Below are 21,749 nucleotides of genomic sequence, written 5' to 3' on the forward strand. Positions count from 1 at the left end.
ATACAGATGACCGTCGTAATCGACCGTCATGACCGTCATGACCGTCTTAATCGACTCAAGTAATAATCTTTAATTCTCCTTTAAAACTTATTATATAAAAATTATTTTACAAAGAAAAAGGGCCAATTTTAGCCCTCTCCAAATTTCGTACAAACATATAAAAATCTATTTCTTGAAATTAATTATAAGGTAAATTGTTTATAAAGACATTTGTCATTACAAAATGCGTGATATCAGTACAAACTTATCTTTTTAAAAAAAAGTAAAAAAAGACGCTAAAAATATGTGCTTCTCGAATAAAATCTAAGTATCCATTAATAGTAGTTTCAATTTTTCTTAAAGGATATTCTTATTAAAGCTCTTCTTATTCTAACTTAATGGCAACTTTAATTCTCTATTAAAAATTATTACTCTTCAAAAATTAATGTATCAGATGAAAAATTAAAACTCAAATGCTACAATCTTAACTAATCAAGTTTCACATTCTATCAGTACAAATTTATCTTTTTAAAAAATGGTAAAAAAAGGCGCTAAAAATATGCTTCTCGAATAAAACCTAAGTATCCAACGTAATTAATAGTAATTTTTCTTCAGAGATATTCTTATTGAAGGTCTTATTCCAACCCAATAGTAACTTTAATTCTATGTCAAAAATTATTACTCGAAAAAAAATTAATGTATCAGATGAAAAATTAAAACCCAGATGCTACAATCTTAACTAATCAAGTTAAATTCTATCAAATTAAAAAATAAAACACAAATGTTATCTTTTGCTATTTAGTTAACTCTAATGATATGTATCATTTGTAAAAAAAGATTTGATATCAACATTTGGCGCCAAGTTAAATTCCATGTAATTCAAATATCAAATTAATAAATAATATTAACTTTAATGATTGTTAAGAAGTTGTTGAAGGAGTCTTTCTAACTTTATTTTAATTTCAGATTTTGTTATAAGCTTTAATTGTAAACCTTCTACAGGATAGATTAGTTGGAACTGAGACGGCCATAGTGCTCGAGCGTATGAGAAATAACTAGATTACCAAAGGGAGCAGCGCGCAAGAATTCGCATCGAGATGTAGAAGAATCGATCGTCGTTGTCGGTATGAAAAAAAATGCATGTATTAAGAGAAGAGCTTGTACTCAGATTAAGATTATTATACACAATAAAATAAATCAATTAGAACCTGCAATTAAAACCAGTCTAATCAGTGAGATCACAAATCCTCAACAATGCATCATTCCTATAAAAGATTTGATCTCAAGAACTGACGCCAAATTAAATCCTATACCAAATTAAGTAAAGAATACAATCCGTAATTGCCTTGTCCATTCAAGTATTACAAAAAATTAAAGTAAACACTTGGCGCTGCTAGATCAAATAATAAAAACTATAAAAGCAATTCAAAAATTATATCAGTTAAAAAAATAAATAATAAAAGATAATGACAATTTTAATGTAATAATAAATTTAATCTGAATGTTTTTTTTACACTAAACAAAAAAAGTTCATTTATTATTAAATTTTTTATTTTTTTTATTTCTTTTTTCTTTTTCATAATACAAGTCTTATAAATCCGAATTTATTTGTTTTAAACTTACATTGGAGTACAAATAGTTTCCGCCGTTTTTTTATAAAAAATTAAGCATTGTGAAAGAATGGTACATAATGTTTTATTCAAAATAATGGCCATCGCTAGCCACTACTTTTTTTCATCTTTCTGGTAGCATGTGGATACCGCGTCGGAAGAACGCTTCATCTTTTGAAGCTATCCAATCATCGATACAATTTTTGATATCTTCATATGATTTGAAGTGCTGCTCAGACAGGCCATGCGTCATCGATCGGAACAAGTGCTAGTCGGAAGAAGCAATGTCTGGAGAATACGGCGGGTGGAGTAGAACTTTCCATTTGAGTGTTTCTAAGTAGGTTTTGACTGGCGCCGCAACATGTGATCGAGCATTATCATGCAGGAGAATAATTTTGTCATGCCTAGAGTAGTAGTGGGCGCGTTTTTCCTTGAATGCTCGGCTCAATCTCATCAATTGTGTTCGGTAGAGAGCCTCAGTAAGTGGTCTCGTTCGGTTTGAGCAACTCATAATACACGACACCAAGCCCACCAAATACACAACATGAGTTTTTTTTCATGAATATTCGGCTTGGCTGTCGATGTTGAAGCACGGCCAGGTGGTCCCTATGATTTCCTCTTCTTTGGGTGATCGCAGTGGTTCATCCATCCATTTTTCATCACCAATGATTATACGATGCAAAAAACTCTTTCGTTTATATGCCTGGCAAGCAGCATTTCACATGTGAAAAATCAGTGTTCAACATTTCTCGGCTTCAGTTCATATGGAACCCAATTACCTTGCTTTTGAATCATTCCCAATGCTTTCAAATGATATGAAATTGTTTGTTGAGTCACTCCTAATGTAAGTGCAAGTTCTTTTTGCGATTGGCACGAATCTTTATTCAATAATGCTTCCAATTCCGCGTCTTCGTATACTTTCGGCCTTCCGCTACGTTCTTTGTCTTCGATATCAAATTCACCGTTCTTAACTTTTTGAAACCGACAACTTCTCTCACTTAAGGCAGCATCACCTCAACTGCAGATTTCTTCAAATTAAAGAAGTAAATCAAAAGTTCCCGCAAATGACGCTTATTCGGCCCAAAACTCGACATTTTCGTACAAAAAAAAAATATATGATGCTGAAAATGCTACAAAATCGTTAATATTTCAAGGTTTGCCGGATGTCCAATCTTACGATATGTCGTTTTACATCAATTTTAACTATAGTTTATTAGTGGCGCCATCTTTTGCAAACGGCGGAAACTTATTTGTACTCCCAATATATACCTACGCTAGGCACTTTTACCTGTTATGGAAATGTTTCTTATTTTTCTTATTTTACATTCATGTTTTTAGCGTTATGTTATACCGTTATCTAGCAGCGCCAAGTGTTTATTTCTTTAACTTTAAGTGATAACACTTGAATGGACAAGGTAACACAATTACGGATTATATTCTTTATTTAATTTGGTATAGGATTTAACTTAGTGCCAGTTCTTGAAATCAAATCTTTTATAGGAATGAATATATAAAATTTTAGGAATTTAACTTGGCGCTATTTTTATTGTATTAATATCAAATCTTTTATACAAATAATACATATCATTAGAGTTAAGTAAAGAGCAAAAGATAGTACCATTTGTGTTTTACTTTTTAATTTGAATTTTTAATTTGATAGAATTTAACTTGATTAATTAAGATATAAGAAGATGTAGCATATGAATTTTAATTTTTCATTTGATACATTAATTTTTTTCGAATAGTAATAATTTTTGACAGAGAATTAAAGTTGCCTTTGGATTGAAAAATAAGAAAATTTTTTTTCAATAAGAATATCCTTGAAGAAAAATTAAAACTACTATTTAGCTATATTAATTAAATTGGATACTTAGGTTTTATTCGAGAGCACATTCTATTCTTAGCGCTTTTTTTATCTTTTTTAAAAAGATAAATTTATATTGATCACACATTTTAGTGACGAACATTTTTATAAACAATTTACCTTATAATTGATCCCAAGAAATATAATAGATTTTCATATGTTTATAGAAATGTATTTGAAGAGGACCCCTAATTGACCCTTTTTCTTTGTAAAATAATTTTTATATAAGTTTTAAAGGAGAGTTAAAGATATTATTACTTGAATCGTAAAAACGTCGAGACGACGATCATGTGTATTTTCCGAAGAATAATAATTAACAAATATCAATGTATAATTTGTATTCTGTATATATATTAAATTTTATGTATATATCTTTGTTTCCATCGAATTTTAAATATTATTTGTTACAAGTTCGTTATTTTGTATAAAACAAGATTGAGTTATAAACAAATGGAGATCAAATGAAGAACGAATAAGTCGCATTTTTATTATCATTTTTTAACTTAGTTATAATAACAGTGTATAATTTCGTTTCCGCTCGATTTTCTTTTGTTATGTATTAATTTATAAATATAAATATTTATTTATATATATAAATCGATGATAAATAAATCACTTTTTCATTATCATTTCCTTGGTTAACAATTACCAGCGTATAATATCATTTCTTGTTCGGTTTTTTTTTATTCAATATTAAGATAGAAATAAATGAAGATCTAGATCGAATAAATCGCTTTGTCATCTTTTGACTTAGATAAATTTAATCCGAATCTTGGTCATAATACTATTCAAAAAATTAAAACTCCAATAAAAAATAAATTAAGATCATAGTGGGATGAAGTTTATTCGGAAACAGTTAATAATAAAAAAAGAGCTTTTAAAAACTTTCCATCAAGAGACTCGCTTGCTGTTTATTGTAGAGCATCTCATGAAACTAGAAAAATTATTACTAAGAGGAAAAAAGGGAAGTTTTATCAAACTTGTCAATGAATAGATCATAAACCACAAACTAAACCATTCTGGAACATAATCAACATGTTTAAGAATTGTGTGGAGAAGAGAATCTCTTTCGCTAATATTTATACTGACTCAAAGAGTCAAACTGTTTAACTGCTCTGACTTTAGGTAAGAATAACAAGTTTAAACTGTGCCTTATCGCATTCAAAATAAGTTTTATATAATTAAGAAAAATTTTTCTAATATTAATATCAAATTTATTTGGTGTTCTGCCCATATAAACATTAAAGATAAGAGATTGTAGATTCTATGGCCAAAAAAGCTGCCGTTTCAGACAAACTAATTAAAAACAAGACAGATTACAAACAATGCATCTTTTCTACAATATTATATATCTGGTACTTATGATGTATTAATAGAGAAATTCTATAATTCTTTTGATGAAAAAGCCGGCCTATATTACATGGAACTGGCGGAATATATTGATGTATAAATATTCAAAAAACTTCAATAGGAAAGACTACTTCAGTAGGACTATAAGAGTCACGGGATAACTCTCACACAAATGCGTTTCTTTTTAAAATTAAGGAAGAGGAATATAGCTTCGAAATTCAGAACCTCAATTACTTGTTATGAATTTGTTCATTATATGAACGAAAGTAGATCGGAAGTTACTAATGGATTTGAAATTACTCTTCCTTTATTTTATCATATGTAGTAGCCGAGACAAATATAAAAGCAATTAAATATATATAATTAAATTTTCTTCTTAAATTATATTCGGTTTCTTAAATTATATTCGAATCTAAATACTAGATTAAATAATATTTTGATTGGACGCTATCATCAAATCTTCAAATTTATTCTAACCTATTTCTGCATTCACGGATGCAAAAATAAGTCAAAATAGATTAGAGAAGAGTTGAAAAAGTTGCAGTTCATCATTTTACAACTGGTCAAGTGTACAAAAGTACATATTATTAATACATATTATACAAATACATATTATTAATCTTGGAAGTATGTACCTTCTTCTATTGTACATATATGCAAGAAATAAAATTATGAATTTTTATATTTCAGATATCTGTGTTTTGTGCATATTACAAAATGCCTGCCAGGTGTTCCAAGATACACAAACTCTAATAAAGAAGAATATTGCTATAAGATTTGATTAGATAGCTAGCTATATATAATAGATAGATAGTTATAAGATCCTAAATTAAAACAAAAATGGAATGATGCTGCTGGAATTCCTGATTGGAAATCTTCAAAATCAACTGTACTATGTAGTGTATCAAAGCATGCATATAAATGTTTTATACTCCCGTAAACACCAACAAAATCATTGTAACATCAATGTTATTAATAATAATTTCTCATTTAATATCATATTAAATTCAATATAATGCGAATCTATGTAATAATTACATAGTTGTGTGAAAAATTATAACATATCGATGTTAATGCTAGTTGGCGGGACAGATAAAACAAACTTGATATGGCTCTTTTCCTTAAAATTCTTTGTTACTAATGCGAAATAATATTTCTGATAAATGGAAATGAATCTAAATTAAGAAATACACATCAAAGAAAAATATCTGTTCCATCATTAACGTAACATCAATATGTTATAATTTTTCACGTAACTATGTAATCAGTACATACACTCGCATTATATTGAATATATTGATATTGAGTGAGAAATTATAACATTGATGTTATTTTTGTTAATGTTGACGAGAGTTATAGTATAAAACATTTATATATACGCTACTAACCTCACAGTACAGCTGATTTTGAAGGTTTTCAATCAAGAATTCCGGCAGTATAGTACCTTTTCATGCAACGCTGAAACGCTCGTTTTCTAGCATCAAGAAATGTCGAACCTTTGTAATCGGAAACAATAGATTTCTGCTATATATATCACTGTGTTATTTATTTTGGAATTTAAAATTTAACATGTTTAATAATTATTTAGAATATTCTACCCCATCTAAAATCTTAATAAAAATATACTCATTTGACGCGTTTTCACTCAAAATGGAAAAATCTAGCAAAAAACACGGCGATTGGCTTCGTGAATCGAGTTATTAAGCATTAAAATTAGAGACTTTACGAGGTTAAAATATCTGTCATCCCGATTCAATATAGCTATATATACGTTCTGCTTTAACTACATAAATTTACTGCTTTAAAAACACAAATCACAACATTACAAACACAAATTCTTTGCATTAGCAGAGAATTTGTGTTTTTAAAGCAGCGAATTTATGTTTTTAAAACAGTGAATTGGGTAACGATAATTATTTAAACAAATTGTTTAAAAATGTTCACTTTTTAAAAAATTAAAAGTTAAAAAACCATTTTACGTTCAAAAACAAAAAACCTTTACTCTTGATATTTTTTCAATTCGATGCTTGTTTATGCAAAAAATGAGTATTTTTAAACAACTTGTTTAAACAATTATCGTTTAAACGATCAATTTTGCAAAACAAAAAACACATAATTTTTTGTTCGCTTATGCTATGAATCACGTATTCAATTTGGCGCTATCACAACTGTATTAGGCATGAGTTTTAATGGATTAATTTCTAAAATCTCCTTTAACGCTTAATAACTCGATTCACGAGGTTGACTGTCGCGTTTTTCTGTCAGATTCTTTTGTTTTGAGTGAAAACGCGAATGAGTATATTAAGATGGTGATAAATTCTAAATAATTACCATTTTATTACAAGAATTAGCCCGTCAACGCTGGAAAGTTGGATAGAAACGAACTTTTTAGCGTCATCATATGGCGAATTTGACAAACATGCACTGATTCTACTTTAGTGCTGCCCTGACATGATGTAAGTGCAGAATCACTTTAGTGCTATGCCAAATTGCACAGAAACGTCAGTGCAACACTTCTTGAATTCGTTAAGTTCATTCGATAAGTCCGAATATAAATTCAGCATTACACTGGATCAGTTTTATTGAATACGATAATATTAACGCACTGATATAATGCGCAAAACCAAATCTGAAAAAGTTCGCATTCAATGCGCACTAACTAGTGCAGTCTCCCGAATTCGCTAATAGATAAAATTATATAGAGTGAACACGAACAAAACGAGCATCAAGCGTTTTAGCATCACATGAAATGGCATCTTTAATCCATTTTTGTTTCAATTTAAGATCTTGATCGATCTTATGCAGCAATATTCTTCATTAGAGTTTGTACATCTTGGAACACTGCACTTGGTAAGCATTTCGTAATATGCACAAGATACAGATATCTGAAATGTAAAAATTTGTAGTTTTATTATTGTATATAGGTACAATAGAAGAAGGTATATACTTCCAAGATTAATATTGTAATATTTAAACTTATAAAGACTTAAATGATTGTAAAATGACAAACTGCGACTTTTTCAACTCTAGATTCTTCTAACTCTAGATTCTTCTAGATAACTTCTAACCTATTTCTGCATCTATAGGGCATGTAAATGCCCTATAGAGCTCTGATGACCACGTCCAATTAGAGCAGACCGGATCACATAACCGGAAATATGTAGTTTGCCATTTTCTCCCTGTGAAGATTTCTAAGATCACACAAGACCACAAAGATGAAGGACAAAGTTGAAGGACCTTCGATTATCGGGTAATTTTTTTTTCGATTAATAGTTAGCAATAAGTTATAATTATCAAACTGTATTAAGTGAATAAAAATTATTCATTCTCGAGGAAGAAAATATGTTTGATGTCATTTTTACATGAATTAACTCATCATTATTTTTCATAAATGACCCTAATCATCAAGAAATACAAGATAGTTTATCTTTTTTTTTCTGAAAAGTTGTCGTAATTCAATCGGTACACACTTGTACGATTATAACTGATGTACGCTGTTTGTACCGCTTGCGTTCTTTCCCAATAAATTTCGCTGCAAATATTTATACCGATGTGAATCTGGCACTTAACTTTATCAAAAATAAAAATTAATACTGCAGGCCGTTTGTACTTCGTTTGTACTTGTTTGTACCGATCATTATTTCATTTGTACCTCAAACAGTTAAACAAAAAGTGAAAAATAAAAAATGGCCAGCGCGCAACTTTAAAATTTTTTAATTTCATTTATGCCATTCGAAAGAGAATCGTTTGTACCCGTTTGTACCTCTCTTACTTTCGTTTGTACCTCAAAGGGTTCGGAGATACAGCGCGTTTCAGTTTTTGCGCAACCCCTACATAGCAAATTTAGCGAATTTTAAAGATATCGAAATGGGACTATCGGCATTCGAAAGAGAATCGTTTGTACCCGTTTGTACCCCTCTTACTTTCGTTTGTACCTCAAAGGGTTCGGAAATACAGCGCGTTTCAGTTTTTGCGCAACCCCTACATACCAAATTTAGCGAATTTTAAAGATATCGAAATGGGACTATCGGCATTCGAAAGAGAATCGTTTGTACCCGTTTGTACCTCTATTATTTTCGTTTGTACCTCAAAGAGTTCGGAGATACAGCGCGTTTCAGTTTTTGCCCAACCCCTATATAGTATCTCCGAATCCTTTGAGGTACAAACGAAAGTAATAGAGGTACAAACGGGTACAAACGATTCTCTTTCGAATGCTGTTGGTCCCATTTCGATATCTTTAAAAATGACCGACTTACCCTCTTAACGCATTTATGAAATTTTGAAATCGCTGTATCTCCGAACCCTTACATATACAAACGAAAGTAATAGAGGTACAAATGGTTCTCTTTCGAATGCCATTGGTCCCATTTCGTTATCTTTAAAAATGACTTACCCTCTTGACGCATTTATGAAATTTTTTAAATCGCTGTATCTCCGAACCTTTTGAGGTACAAATGAAAGTAATAGAGATACAAACGGGTACAAACGATTCTCTTTCGAATGCCATTGGTCCCATTTCGATATCTTTAAAATTCGCTAAATTTGCTATGTAGGGGTTGCGCAAAAACTGAAACGCGCTGTATCTCCGAACCCTTTGAGGTACAAACGAAAATAAGAGAGGTACAAACGGGTACAAACGAAGTATAAACGGCCTGTAGTATTAATTTTTATTTTTGATAAAGTTGAGCGCCAAGTTCACATCGGTAATATTTATCATTCAGTTTCATTTCAATTTTCATTCTTATATTAACTTTTCGCAAGATTTCCTTTCTATTAGCGAAAGTGCGTTGGCTCACTCAAGAGCTGTGCCATTTTCAATTCAAAAAGTTGATTTCATCTTTCGCTACCATTAGTAATGTAATGGATGGACTCAACTAAATTCTATTCTAATTTATCTCTCAAAGATATGCGACGGTGACGACAGTAACGAAAGCAGATCAGATTCCATACATTACGAGCTTTTATCATCGATTCTAATTCTAATTCAGAACGGCAAGATAATACGATTCGACAAAATAGCGCGTGCGAGCACATTCGTCGTGCTCAAATTTTCACGCATATGCGTGCGAGTTCAACTGATTCTGTACCGTCAACAGTGGATCATCGACCTCTTCTTCCGCTCACTTCTTATCCTCCATCCATTTCATGTAGCACGAAAGTAAAGCATTTAAAGAGCACGAACAAGTGTCACACATTATATGATAGCGAAGTGGAAAATCGATGCACGCACGAGTGTGACAGAAATGTATCTTCCCGTTGCAACAGGAGCACACGAAATTTGCGCGTGCGAATTTTTTCCCGATATACAATTCTATGCACGAGAAATCTCTCCTACTGCAATTCATTCATCGTGAGTATAAGTAGGTCGTTGATGATGATGGAGGCTTGAGCAGCCGCATTTTAACGTACGCATCGTCTGAACGCAAATAACGCGAAAATTAATTGTGTCACACAGAACAACTTTCATTTTATTGTTATTATAAGAGGGCTGGGAAAGTTCATGTGAGTGCCTCCAGTAATATTAGGTGTAGTAAAAAGAAATCCATTATTTTTGCATTAAATTGAATGGAAAAATAATGGATTTCTTTTTATTACACTTAATATCTGTTTCACTGTTTACCTGCAATATACAATGGAATGGAAATTGTTTCCCGCTCGCTGTTTATCCAAATTAACGAGACAAAAAAGAGAAAGAAATAGCGACTGACGAAGGATAAATCCCGCGAAGGAAATCAAGAATCAATAGGAATTATCGAACAATAGCCGGTATTATTATGTCTTACTAGGCATTAATTAATAATATCATTTTAACTCGTTTAGTATTAATTATTTTATTATACTATATCATATGTCCGAAAAATCGAGGTCAATACTTCGGGAGCCAAAAAAGAGGAAAAAAAGCTATAATATACAAACATAGGTCCGGAAATAAATCGTTTACGAGTTATAACTTTTATGTTAAAAAATTGAAATTTATTTTTCATTTATTTTTTATTTTTATTTTTAATTATTTTAATTTATTTTTAATTATAATCATAATGTCTTAAGTCAACAATATTATTGGGCGCATTTCTGTAAACTATTGACTTTACGTGATCTCATAGATAAAAATCAAGTGGATTCATATCTGGTGATCATGGGAGCCAGATAATTGAATCTCCATGGCCTATCTCTAGCCATAATTTCGATTCAAATGATCTCTGGCTAATAATATTGCTGACTTAAAACAAAGAATGATTCATGGATTCGAAGATATAAAGAGAGATCCAAATGTTTTTCAAAGAGTTCGGAATTTCTTTGATAAAAGAATGAGGGTCTGCATTCGTGCTGAAGATGATAATTTTGAATATTTCATTTAATTTCTATTTAACCTGTTCATGTTTATCTAAGAATAATGCAATAACTGTATTTACAAATACCGGAAAATTAAAAAATAAAAAATAAAAAAAAATTTTTAATAAAACATGTAGTTATTTATTTGAAATAAATTATGATTGTAATTATGAACAATAAATTTCAATTTTTTAAACAATATAAAAATGGTTATAATTCGAAAACGATTTATTTTCGAATCTATGTTTATATAGCTTTTTTTCCTCCTTTTTGGCTCCCGGAAATCATCTCCCGAAATATTGAACTTGATTTTTCGGAACCTGTATACTTATACTGTATTTATTATACCTTATCAATCAAATATTTGTTCAGATTTGGGGCATTACTGAGAAATTATTTATTGCTCGAATCGAATATATAGGTAATGTTATTCGCAATCATGTCTTTAAGTTAGACTAGGTTATATATAGTTTAGCTATCGCATGAAAAATCAATAAACAATATAATATATTATAGCCTTGATGATTTAAAGGCTTAGGACACTCGTCCGGAAATGCAAGATATCCAGATTCGACTCTCAGCCGAGGCAATAAGAATTAATTATTTACAGATTTTAATATCACTCAGTATTATTAAGATCGTTCGAAGATACAAAAAAGCATCAAATTGTTAAAATTGCTAGTCAATTTAACTCTTGATGATTTAAAGGCTTAGGACACTCGTCCGAAAATGCAAGATGTCCAGATTCGACTCTCAGCCGAGGCAATAAGAATTAATTATTTACAGATTTTAATATCACTTAGTATTATTAAGATCGTTCGAAGATACAAAAAAGCATCAAATTGTTAAAATTGCTAGTCAATTTAACTCTGATTAACTGATATTACTGCGACAGTTTAGTAAAGTTGGATAGATCGTTTCAAGATCGATAAATCATTTCAGCGCGAGTTTCAAAAGACTACATACGTACAATAAATTTACATAGAATTATATAAACATTTAAGATCCAGCTAGACGTTTAAGGTATTGATTTCTATAGTTTGTATTAAAATCAATAAAATTAAGCTTATTCGACGCGTTTTTGCATGAAACAAAAGAAAAAAAGCGTCGCTCTGCTTCACGAATTAAGATATTAATTGTTAAGATTGACGACTATTTAAGAAATCTCACTCAACACAGAGCATTGCTAGGGCATTATGGGAATTACATAAAAAATTCTACAGTAATGTCCCGCAATTCCCTCCGCGATTTATCCATTGATGACCGAGAATGGTCGTCTTTCTACGATTGATGTCGATGTGAATAACTTATGTTTCAATATTTGACAAAATTCCAAAGTATAACGCGTTGCAGAACGTATTTGCAAAAGTTCGGGTTCTTTGATATTTCGTTTTCACAAAATATGACCCATACATACGTAATTAATTATAGGTGTATTAACATATGCCGAATTAATTGTGTAAAATTCAATTCGGTTAAAATTTTAGTCGATTCACTAGTGCAAAGTATTCTCATATTTTGTAGCAGTAAATTTTCTCATATTTAATTATTGCAATTTTTTCATTACTTTTTATTTAATTATCAATCCCATTAAAAAAAAGATTTATTTTGTTCTAGTCATGTTAAATAATCCTCGCGTTTTTCGGTTGCAAGTCAATCTCTCTCTCTCTCTCTCTCTCTCTCTCTCTCTCTCTCTCTCTCTCTCTCTCTCCCGCGCGCACGCATGCACGCATTTTTCACATCGGTAAGTATATTCTCTCTAGGACAATCTCGCCAAGAATTTTTTCAAAATGAATCACTGTCTCTTTCGTTCTCTGTTATAGATAAAGAACCTCCTCTCTCTTTATGTGACTCGGCCATCATATTTTCGTATATTTATATTTCTATGGCCCAGTTCTTCATTATCTGGTTAACTTGTAATTAAACTTAACCTAATGTTTTATTCAATGGGCTTCATCTATGATGATATCATGAATAAGCCTAACAAATTGACCAGGTAAGGAAAAATCGAGTTTAAATCTCAGCAAAAGATATGGGGTATCCTCTATCGTCCATGCACCTCCCATATATAATCTCAAAGATATATGTTATTCTCGTAATCTTTGTTGCATTTCTTAGCAGAAAATAGAACAAGAAGTAAATATATATAGTAATATAATACCGAATTCGGAATGGCATCTGCAGCAGGTTTATGAGCATGCAAGAAGGCACAACAGCATTAGTCAACTCAATGTTCTCATATTGCGCGACAGATTGGATACGACAAGTGCAGAAACAACTTGCATTAAACGGAGAAAGGCGATTTCTTTATTTCCTATAAGCATTCCTGCTATGTGACTCACGCCACTTCTGCGCTCACCAATTCAATCACGGGTCCATTTGTCGATACAAAGGAGAAATCATTATCTTCCTTTCTTTCTTTTTTACGCAGCAACAAGAGAAACATTCGTCGAGATGCTCTTAAGGCGAGGGGCCGCTTGCCTCATCTGCAGAGGCGTGAAACGACAAGAGCACTATATATTATATATCGCGAGAATGGAACGCCTGTATGCTACTTTCGTATATCAAATACGAAAGTTTCTCACGTGTATAACGCAAGCATGGGCTTAGATTTCTATCGACGAGAATCGGATATGAGACTCGCGATAACATATAACAACAAACATCTAAACGGGAAAAGTAGACCTTGTGATATATAAACGTATTATATAGTCCTGACAGATAAGAGTTATGGATTACTAATGGGAAACACGATAACGAAAGCATACACGAAAATTAGATGCCACTATCTATATATGAATTGTGGAATATATCAAAACCTATCGAGAAATGGCATTCTATAGGTATTTGATACTTATTTCATTTTACATTGCAACATTCAAAAATTTTTGTAACTCTATTAGTTAGAGTTATAAATGAACAAATAAAATAAAGAGATCAATAAAAAATTATTTATCGAGACGACGATAAAGAGTATTCGCTCTCGAATAATTATATAATCGTTTTTCCTGTTATTTTAATAATTTTTCCAGTATTATAACAGTAACAAACGATTGTAATAACAAATTATCATGCAGCTCTCTTTCATTTATTTGATTTTTCCGATAACTCCAAGAAATTTTAAGATTATTCAAATCAATTGGTTATTCACGCACGACATTGTCATCATGAAACAAAATATATTAGAAAAAATATCAAATTCAATAAATTTTAACATTATATCAAAAATAACATTCGTGCACAGAAATCTCAGGTACGTTGTATCCTTTTCACGAAAATATCACACATGTCATTTTTTATTTTCTGTTATTTTGATGCATACTCGTTAATTTAAAATATTACAGAAAAGGTCATCACGCCATCGTGAAATCGATAATTGATGAATCGCACATTCAAGCTGGTAAACATTACACATTACAATAAAAATAAATAAATAACACAGAAATAAGCCAGAAGAGCTTATTATTCAATCAAAGTGGATCTTGGTACTTGATAATATTTTTGGCGTAAAATACATATTTTCCAATTCATGCAAATTATCTACCAATTACACTACGAGCAATAAATTTGGATTAACTTTCTATTTCTCAATAAGAAACGGATATAGTGATTTCTATACTAAAAAAAAAAGTTTTCAAAAAATTCCATCACTCTTTAATTTTTAGTAATTTTGCTTTGAATTTCGTATGTAATAATGTAAATTTGTGTTATATATAATATATGTGTATGTAACATACGAAAGTCGTTTAAAAAGTTTTGAACCTCAATATGAAAATGGCATTACTCATCGAAATCCATTCTGTATTACAATCGTACATGTTGCAAGATACCTGTGAAAATTGTAGTCATTTTGGACGCTCAGTTGTTATTTGAAAGTCATTTATGCCAGTCGATGTCAGTGTGTTTCATTTGATGAAAACCTGTGTTCTCCGAGCCTAACTTTGAGCCTAGGAAACAGGAAAAAATCATTGGAGATCTGATAAATACAGTGAATGGTTTGATCGCAATTCGTAAATTTTTGTTATAGCGATCGTCGATATTCAATTTTCTCCATTTTTACAAAAACACTGATATCGATATAGCACAAATGATTATCAAACAACAACTGAGCATCCACAATGGCTACAATTTTCACAGATATCTTTCAAAGCACGTATGATTGTAGTAACAGAATGGTTTTGACGAGTAATGCCATCTTCATGTTGAAGCTCAAAACTCTTCAAACGATCCTCGTGTATTATAGCTGTAAATTACATTAATTTACAAGGTTCCTGTTTAGTTTCTTATTGTGTATTTTACTTATAAAGTTAAAGAAAGAAGTAAATAGTTTAAATTTGTAGTTTTTTTAAAAATAAATCTTCGGATTCTCAAAAATTGTGGCTGATGAAATCTAACTTTATGTTCTTTTTTAACAAGTAAAAACATATACATAATAATTATCATTGAAATGTTGAGAAAGTTGTAAAGTTTTAACACAATTTCGTTATCTTAAAATACAATCTAAATTAAAGATAAAATCGTAATATCACGAATTGATAGAAAATTGTAATAATAATATATTGCAAAGAATTTATATAGGTCAGAAATCATACAGGATATCAATAGTTTACGAGATATGTCTTATTCTAGCATATTAACATAAAATGTTAAATAACTTACAAATTATTAATTTTTTTGATAATCGTAGTAATACGTACGTACTTAATATTTTTATGAACAGAATAATGAAATGAATGAATTGGTTAGTTACTTTAAAAAAATATAATTTTTTTTTTAAATTGTTTTGCATATTTTTTTAAAGCTTTAAAAAATATATATGCAAAATGGATAATTTTTAAATAAGCAACTCTGTCTTTTCTTTCCACCAATTGATTCATCTCATTATTCTGTTTATAAAAATATTAAGGTACGATTATCAAAAAATTAATAGTTCACAAATTATTTAACATTTTATGTCAATATAAGCTACAATAAAGTGTAAAATATCTCTTAAACTATTAATTTTTTTTATATCATCTAATCATAATATTTTATTACTTAATATTTATTTATACTATCTTAATACTTTTATATGCAGAATAATTAGAGAAATCATATTATGTAAAAAAATATTATGTAAAATATTATGTAAAATTATATAATATATACATATTATGTAAAATTCAAATTATGTATAATTTCATTTAAAAAAACGAAATTGACCTTGAAATCTTCAAAACGCCTCCACTTGGACAAAAATTATTATCATCATACAATAGCCCCTGTGTAATTTTGGTTATATAAAATTTTCTCTACGCCTTATAAATTAGAAGATATTTCAAATGGTAATAATTATTGAGACATGTATACAAGATATATATGCAAAGAAGGAATAGTTTTAACAAGAGAAATAATATTAAAAATATCGCACAACTATCCCGATATAACATCGAACTTGATGTAAATTACAGTACGAAATACTCACTTTGTAAACTTGGCCATACGTTCCATTGCCGACGACTTCTATCAACTCAAAGATCCCAGCAGGTTCCTGAAACATAAATGACCAATTAATTCTCGAGATATAAAACGCTCCTTTTTATCATTAAAGAGAAATTGTCGATTTGATGAAAATTTCTCCTCCGATTACCGTCCACGAAAGAGCAAATGAAAACTTGCTCAACTCCTCGAAATAGAATGAATAAAAATAAAATAAAATCAAAGTAAAAAGGAAGAGACAAAAAGATTAGTGCAAGCGATGTGAGGAAAATAAAGAACGCATTTTGAGCTCTTAATCGAATGACAGAACCCACGGATCGATATTAAATAGGTATAAATAGAAAACGTTAGTGGGAGCAGATTCTGATTAGATTAGCCTTGTGTTTTGTGTTATCCTTTCTGCACTTAGAATGAAATTAATTAGAGGTCTGTTTTCTATGATTCATAACTATAGTAAATATGAATACTTTTGAAACTTAAAGTTAGATAGGTACATATGTTTGATATTTGGCGAAAGCGAGAAAGAGAGTTCTAATGTAATCTAGTGCAGAAATAAAAACTTAGATGTTAAAGGAAAAGTGCAGCCGTAAGGAGCAATTTTTTTATTCTCGCGTGAACTACGCTGTTTATTTTTTAATAACATGATTCGTGTGTCTCAAATAAAAATAGTTAATTCAATAATAAAATATGTTAATTCAATGGCCTCTCTCAAGATTCAAACTAAAAAGGACATTTATAAAAGGACAAATACAGTATTAAAACAATACGTATATTAATGTAACTTTAATGGTTAGCCAGCTTCAAGCCATCTTCAGCTAACTTGTGTAATTCTAGTTGATACACTCAGTCAAAGTACTGCAAAAAAAAATAGTTATTGAATATTGCTGAATGGACTTAGACATTCGTATGCATGCAAAAATCTGATATGAAACGAGACCTAACAAGTGCCTAACATAATAAAATTCAACAGCAAAATATATGATCAGCTATCTTAAAAGCTGACCGTGACAGTAGATAGCACAAATCTTTCGTCAAAAAAGACAATACAAGAAACGCAGCAAATCGCGAGCAGTAGAAGAAGGTATTTTAGTCATTTTAGTATAAACTTAAAGAAACTAATCAATACATTTTCAGTGTCAACTTTTTTTTTCTTTTTTCACTTGTTATTTTAGGTTGTTATTTTACAAGTCCTGTGCATTCTTAAAAATGACATTTCCGGATCGATTATCTCCCTTGTACTGTACCTACTTATTTGATTTTTTTTTTTCAGAAATGATGGGATGGAGAGACGTAAAAAGTCTGTGCTTGCAACGAGATTCAGAGTCAACGCGATACTACAAACGCTTTAAAGCATTTTTTAACGATTTATCAATTTGTAAAATTCTTTTTTCTAATTAGTCCATTAAACGTTTCAAAGCATTTGTAGCGAGACTTTAGCCACAGTCTAAGGCTGGTATTCATAGTCTATTCTTATATTCTTATATGTGAGGTTTTAAATACAGTCTTAAAATGTCATATGCCAATCAGAAGGCCGTGTTAGCAATTTAAGACATGATTTAAGATTTTAAAATAAGAACCGACTATGAATACCGACCTAAATCTCGTCGTCTGTCAATAATGTTGCCGAAGTGAAAATACGATCGGTAATGTTTTCGATCCATTTAGATTCTTTTCGCGTAAGAGCTTACAGTGGAAACCATTATTCGCGACTATCAATCGCCCGTATCGACAATAATACATTGTCATCAGTCTGGAAAGATTGATTGTCAACAATCTATAATATATAACGATAGTTATATTGATGTGTGAATCGAATCACTCGATTTTTTTCGATATTAGATGAAACATAACAAGGGAAAAAAATGAGAAGGATTCAAATGCAAGAAATGTCAGTTCTTCTCCTCCTCCTTTTTCTTCTCCTTCTCTTCTTCCTCCTTCTCGTCGTCGTCGGTTCTCGTGAGGTTAATCAGCGCGTGCGAGTGGACAAGATGATTAACCAGGTGGGTCCAGAGAAAAGGGCCACGCGTCGAAAGATAAGAAAAGAAAAAGAGAGATGCACGCAGCCAGCAGCGAATCATTTTTATATTTACAACATATACGTACCTTCAGAGCGTTCAGGTCAATGTCGTCGAGCGAACAATTGACGCTCGGTGCCAAATTATGCGCCATCTTGATATGCTTGCGTTACCTTCCGTTGGGTCTTTCGCTCGTTGGAGCTCACTCCGAGAACACTGTTTTAACGATTTCAACACTCGTCGTTTTTATGTTCCTTTTTCCTACGACTGTTTTATCTCCTTTCTCTTTCTCTCTTTTTCCTTTTAGGAGCCTTAGCTCCTTTCCCTACGGCTCGCTGCTTACAAGCCAGACGAACATACAAGGCGAGGAAAGAGCGAAAAAATAATGCAGTTTTACGCCGTTTATATCAGTACTATGGAGACACGAGGAGCATCGAGAGAAGTACCGAGAGCAGCGCTTAGCTCGAGGAAAGGAAAGGGAAGAGAGGAGGGAGGGATCCTGACCAAACTACGCGCGGCGGCTACGCGAACGCTTATCGAACCGCGGCTTTACGCGCGACGACGATCTTATAAGAGCGGCAATGGTGCAGCACATGGCGCGCACGAAACACTAGAAATCAAAAGAGTGAGCCTAACAGCCTGTCGAATCAAGGAGACCAAGAATACGCCGCGCCGGAGGAGGCCGTCTAGCGGTCAAACCGGACAGCGTCGCGCCTCCATCGCGTTTCGTTCTCCTTCCCTCCCTCCTGTCCTCCCTCACCCTCTCACGGCTTTTTTTTAATCGCACACGACACGAACGCGAAACGAAGGGTGCGCCGACTGCCGAGTTTGATATAGCGCGTTCTTTCTCAATTTTACGTGATAAGTACGCCAAAAAAGATGTCAAGCGTATAACGTCGCTGCTGGATCACTGATGATATTAGTACCGTCATATAAAAGATGCGAGAACTGAGGCCAAACATGAATCGAGTCAATCCCGTATATCACGTTCTACATCTTTTACGCTCATCAACAACTGCAACTATGCAAATCATGCAACTGCAATGTCGTGCACTGCCGTCAGTGCAGTCGCGGATCGCGCACGCTTTTTTCCTCTCTTTCAAATTTGCGTTGCCTCCGTCTATCCGTCTTTGCTATTCGCACCTCGCACTACCAGACGCGCCCGCTGACGTCAACCGCTGGATTAAAGCAACATGGCGACGGAAGATCGTGACCACATTTTAAGGTGCCTTTTCATGCGACGCTCAAATGCTTGTTTTTTTACGTCAAAAAATATCGAACCTAACCTTTGTAATCTGTAGCGAGCTTAGAGCATATAGACATGGAAGGAGCATTGCCTATACCTCCTATGCTCAAATGTGTGTCCAAGATGCGTGAGAGAGAGAAAGATTACATGGAACTGTCGCACTTTATGCGCATGTGCCAACGTTGCAGACACTATAGTTAGTAAAGTATGTTACGTTATAGTATAATTATTGAGTTTGCCAACAATATCACAGGTGACAATTACTGGATTCACACTGGATCCGACGTTCAATCAGAAAACAGGATTTAGCTTCATATCATCAATACGAAATAAAATTCTGCTTTCTGATTGGTCGTTCGAAGCAGTCGGATGCAGCATGTGTCTTAAGGCCATTCTACATTGCTCGTGTCGCAAGTCACAAACTTGTTACTTCAGCCAATTCGATGTATCAATTTTAAAATCGCATGATGATGATGACGCTTCCGACACAATGTCACACTGCTCGACACCGGCCTAGTTTCCACTGAGAGTTTAATTCGGATCAGAATTTAATCGGATAAGAACCAACTAACTACAGTCGAGTATTCCCTTGTTACAATTGAACAACAAGAGAGTGCTTGACTAGTTAGTCACAAAAAGCTATTATAAGTATGAGCGTGTAAAATATCAATGGTCAATGTTATTAACTTTTTAAAAAGTTATTTGAAGCCGTACTTATTTTGCAATAAAACTTTCAAAAATCGTCAATTCTGAAAAAATTATAATTTAAGTTGAAATAAAAATCATAAATCTATTATTGATATAATTATAAGAATAGAATGGTAGAGTCCCTAGAAGAAGAGAATCTGGACATTCGGAATTTCGCATGATTGGTGCACGTGACTTGTGCCCTGACAGCACCAATACGAATCTTGCTCGTTCAGTGTGAACGGGAAGAAAATTAGAATTAAAATACGTCATACTCGGAATTTATAGTACAATAGTATCACAGAAGTAATGATTGATGTATTTCCTAAAAAATTGAGAAATATATATCTTTGGAAATTTAATATACAGCAATCACAGAAAATTTGCACACTTTTTTTCGATGGGTTTCGGAATGCAACTTACTCACCAAGCGATTAATTCTTATTTTTGGATCCATGAATAAGAACAATCGTTCGATGAATAAGCTGCATTCCGAAACCCATCGAAAAAAAATGTTGCAACCTTTCTGTAACCGACGTATATATTATGCAATGTTTGTAATATACATTGACTGTGTCCTAAAATTCACTATCACTATTAAAAATGTATAATATACACGTGAACTAAAAAGCCTCGTCCATAATAGTCACACAAACTATATCGCATGTCGCAAGAGTGTCGCTAAATGAGCGTCTACAATAGTCACAACCGTTGTTTGCACGTAATTCGACAACAAATTCTGTCTGAACGTCAACTTGCTGTGCTATGATTGGCTGAACTTATGCATGTCGCAGGCTTAAGGTTTATTGTTTTTAATCAAACATTTCTTGCATCTCGATTCATCTTTTTTCTTCTTTTTTTCGCATTATATGAAAAAAGTTGAACCTTTCAAAAAATTCAACAAAAAAATAATCTTATTGTTTTTCAGCGTCAGCAATAAATTTTGAAATGCAATCAATGTGACATAATGCAATAAGAACGGAAGTTAATAAAGTTGTTAGCAAAGTTATTAATAAAGTTGTTGTTAGTAATGCAATAAGGACTATTTTTGATAAAGTTAGAGCACCCAGATACACGACAACTTGGCATTTTTTTACAAAAGTAATTACTTAATGTTATTTTTAAAATTTTTTATAATGAAATATATTTACAATATAATAAATTTTTTAATAAAATAAAATAAATAT

The 21,749-nt window shown here is 31.8% G+C and overlaps 1 protein-coding gene across 2 annotated transcripts in view; it reads right to left on the reverse strand.

Moving 5' to 3' along the window:
- Positions 1-19,813, reverse strand: part of LOC108689948 (misshapen-like kinase 1) — a 36,338-nt gene extending 16,525 nt beyond the window's left edge. The window contains exons 1-3 of one of the 2 annotated variants that reach the window (XM_018196948.1): positions 19,773-19,813; positions 18,718-18,964; positions 16,601-16,666 (exon numbers count right to left, since the gene is read on the reverse strand). In XM_018196948.1, coding sequence (XP_018052437.1) covers positions 16,601-16,666; positions 18,718-18,783 — 132 coding nt within the window. In that variant the 5' untranslated portion in view covers positions 18,784-18,964; positions 19,773-19,813. Of the gene's footprint in view, positions 1-16,600; positions 16,667-18,717; positions 18,965-19,498 lie in introns of both variants that reach the window. The other variant, XM_018196947.1, reaches the window with a different exon arrangement.
- Positions 19,814-21,749: the final 1,936 nt, after the last annotated feature.

Source organism: Atta colombica, unplaced genomic scaffold, assembly GCF_001594045.1.
Source record: "Atta colombica isolate Treedump-2 unplaced genomic scaffold, Acol1.0 scaffold283, whole genome shotgun sequence".
Lineage (NCBI taxonomy): Eukaryota > Metazoa > Arthropoda > Insecta > Hymenoptera > Formicidae > Atta > Atta colombica.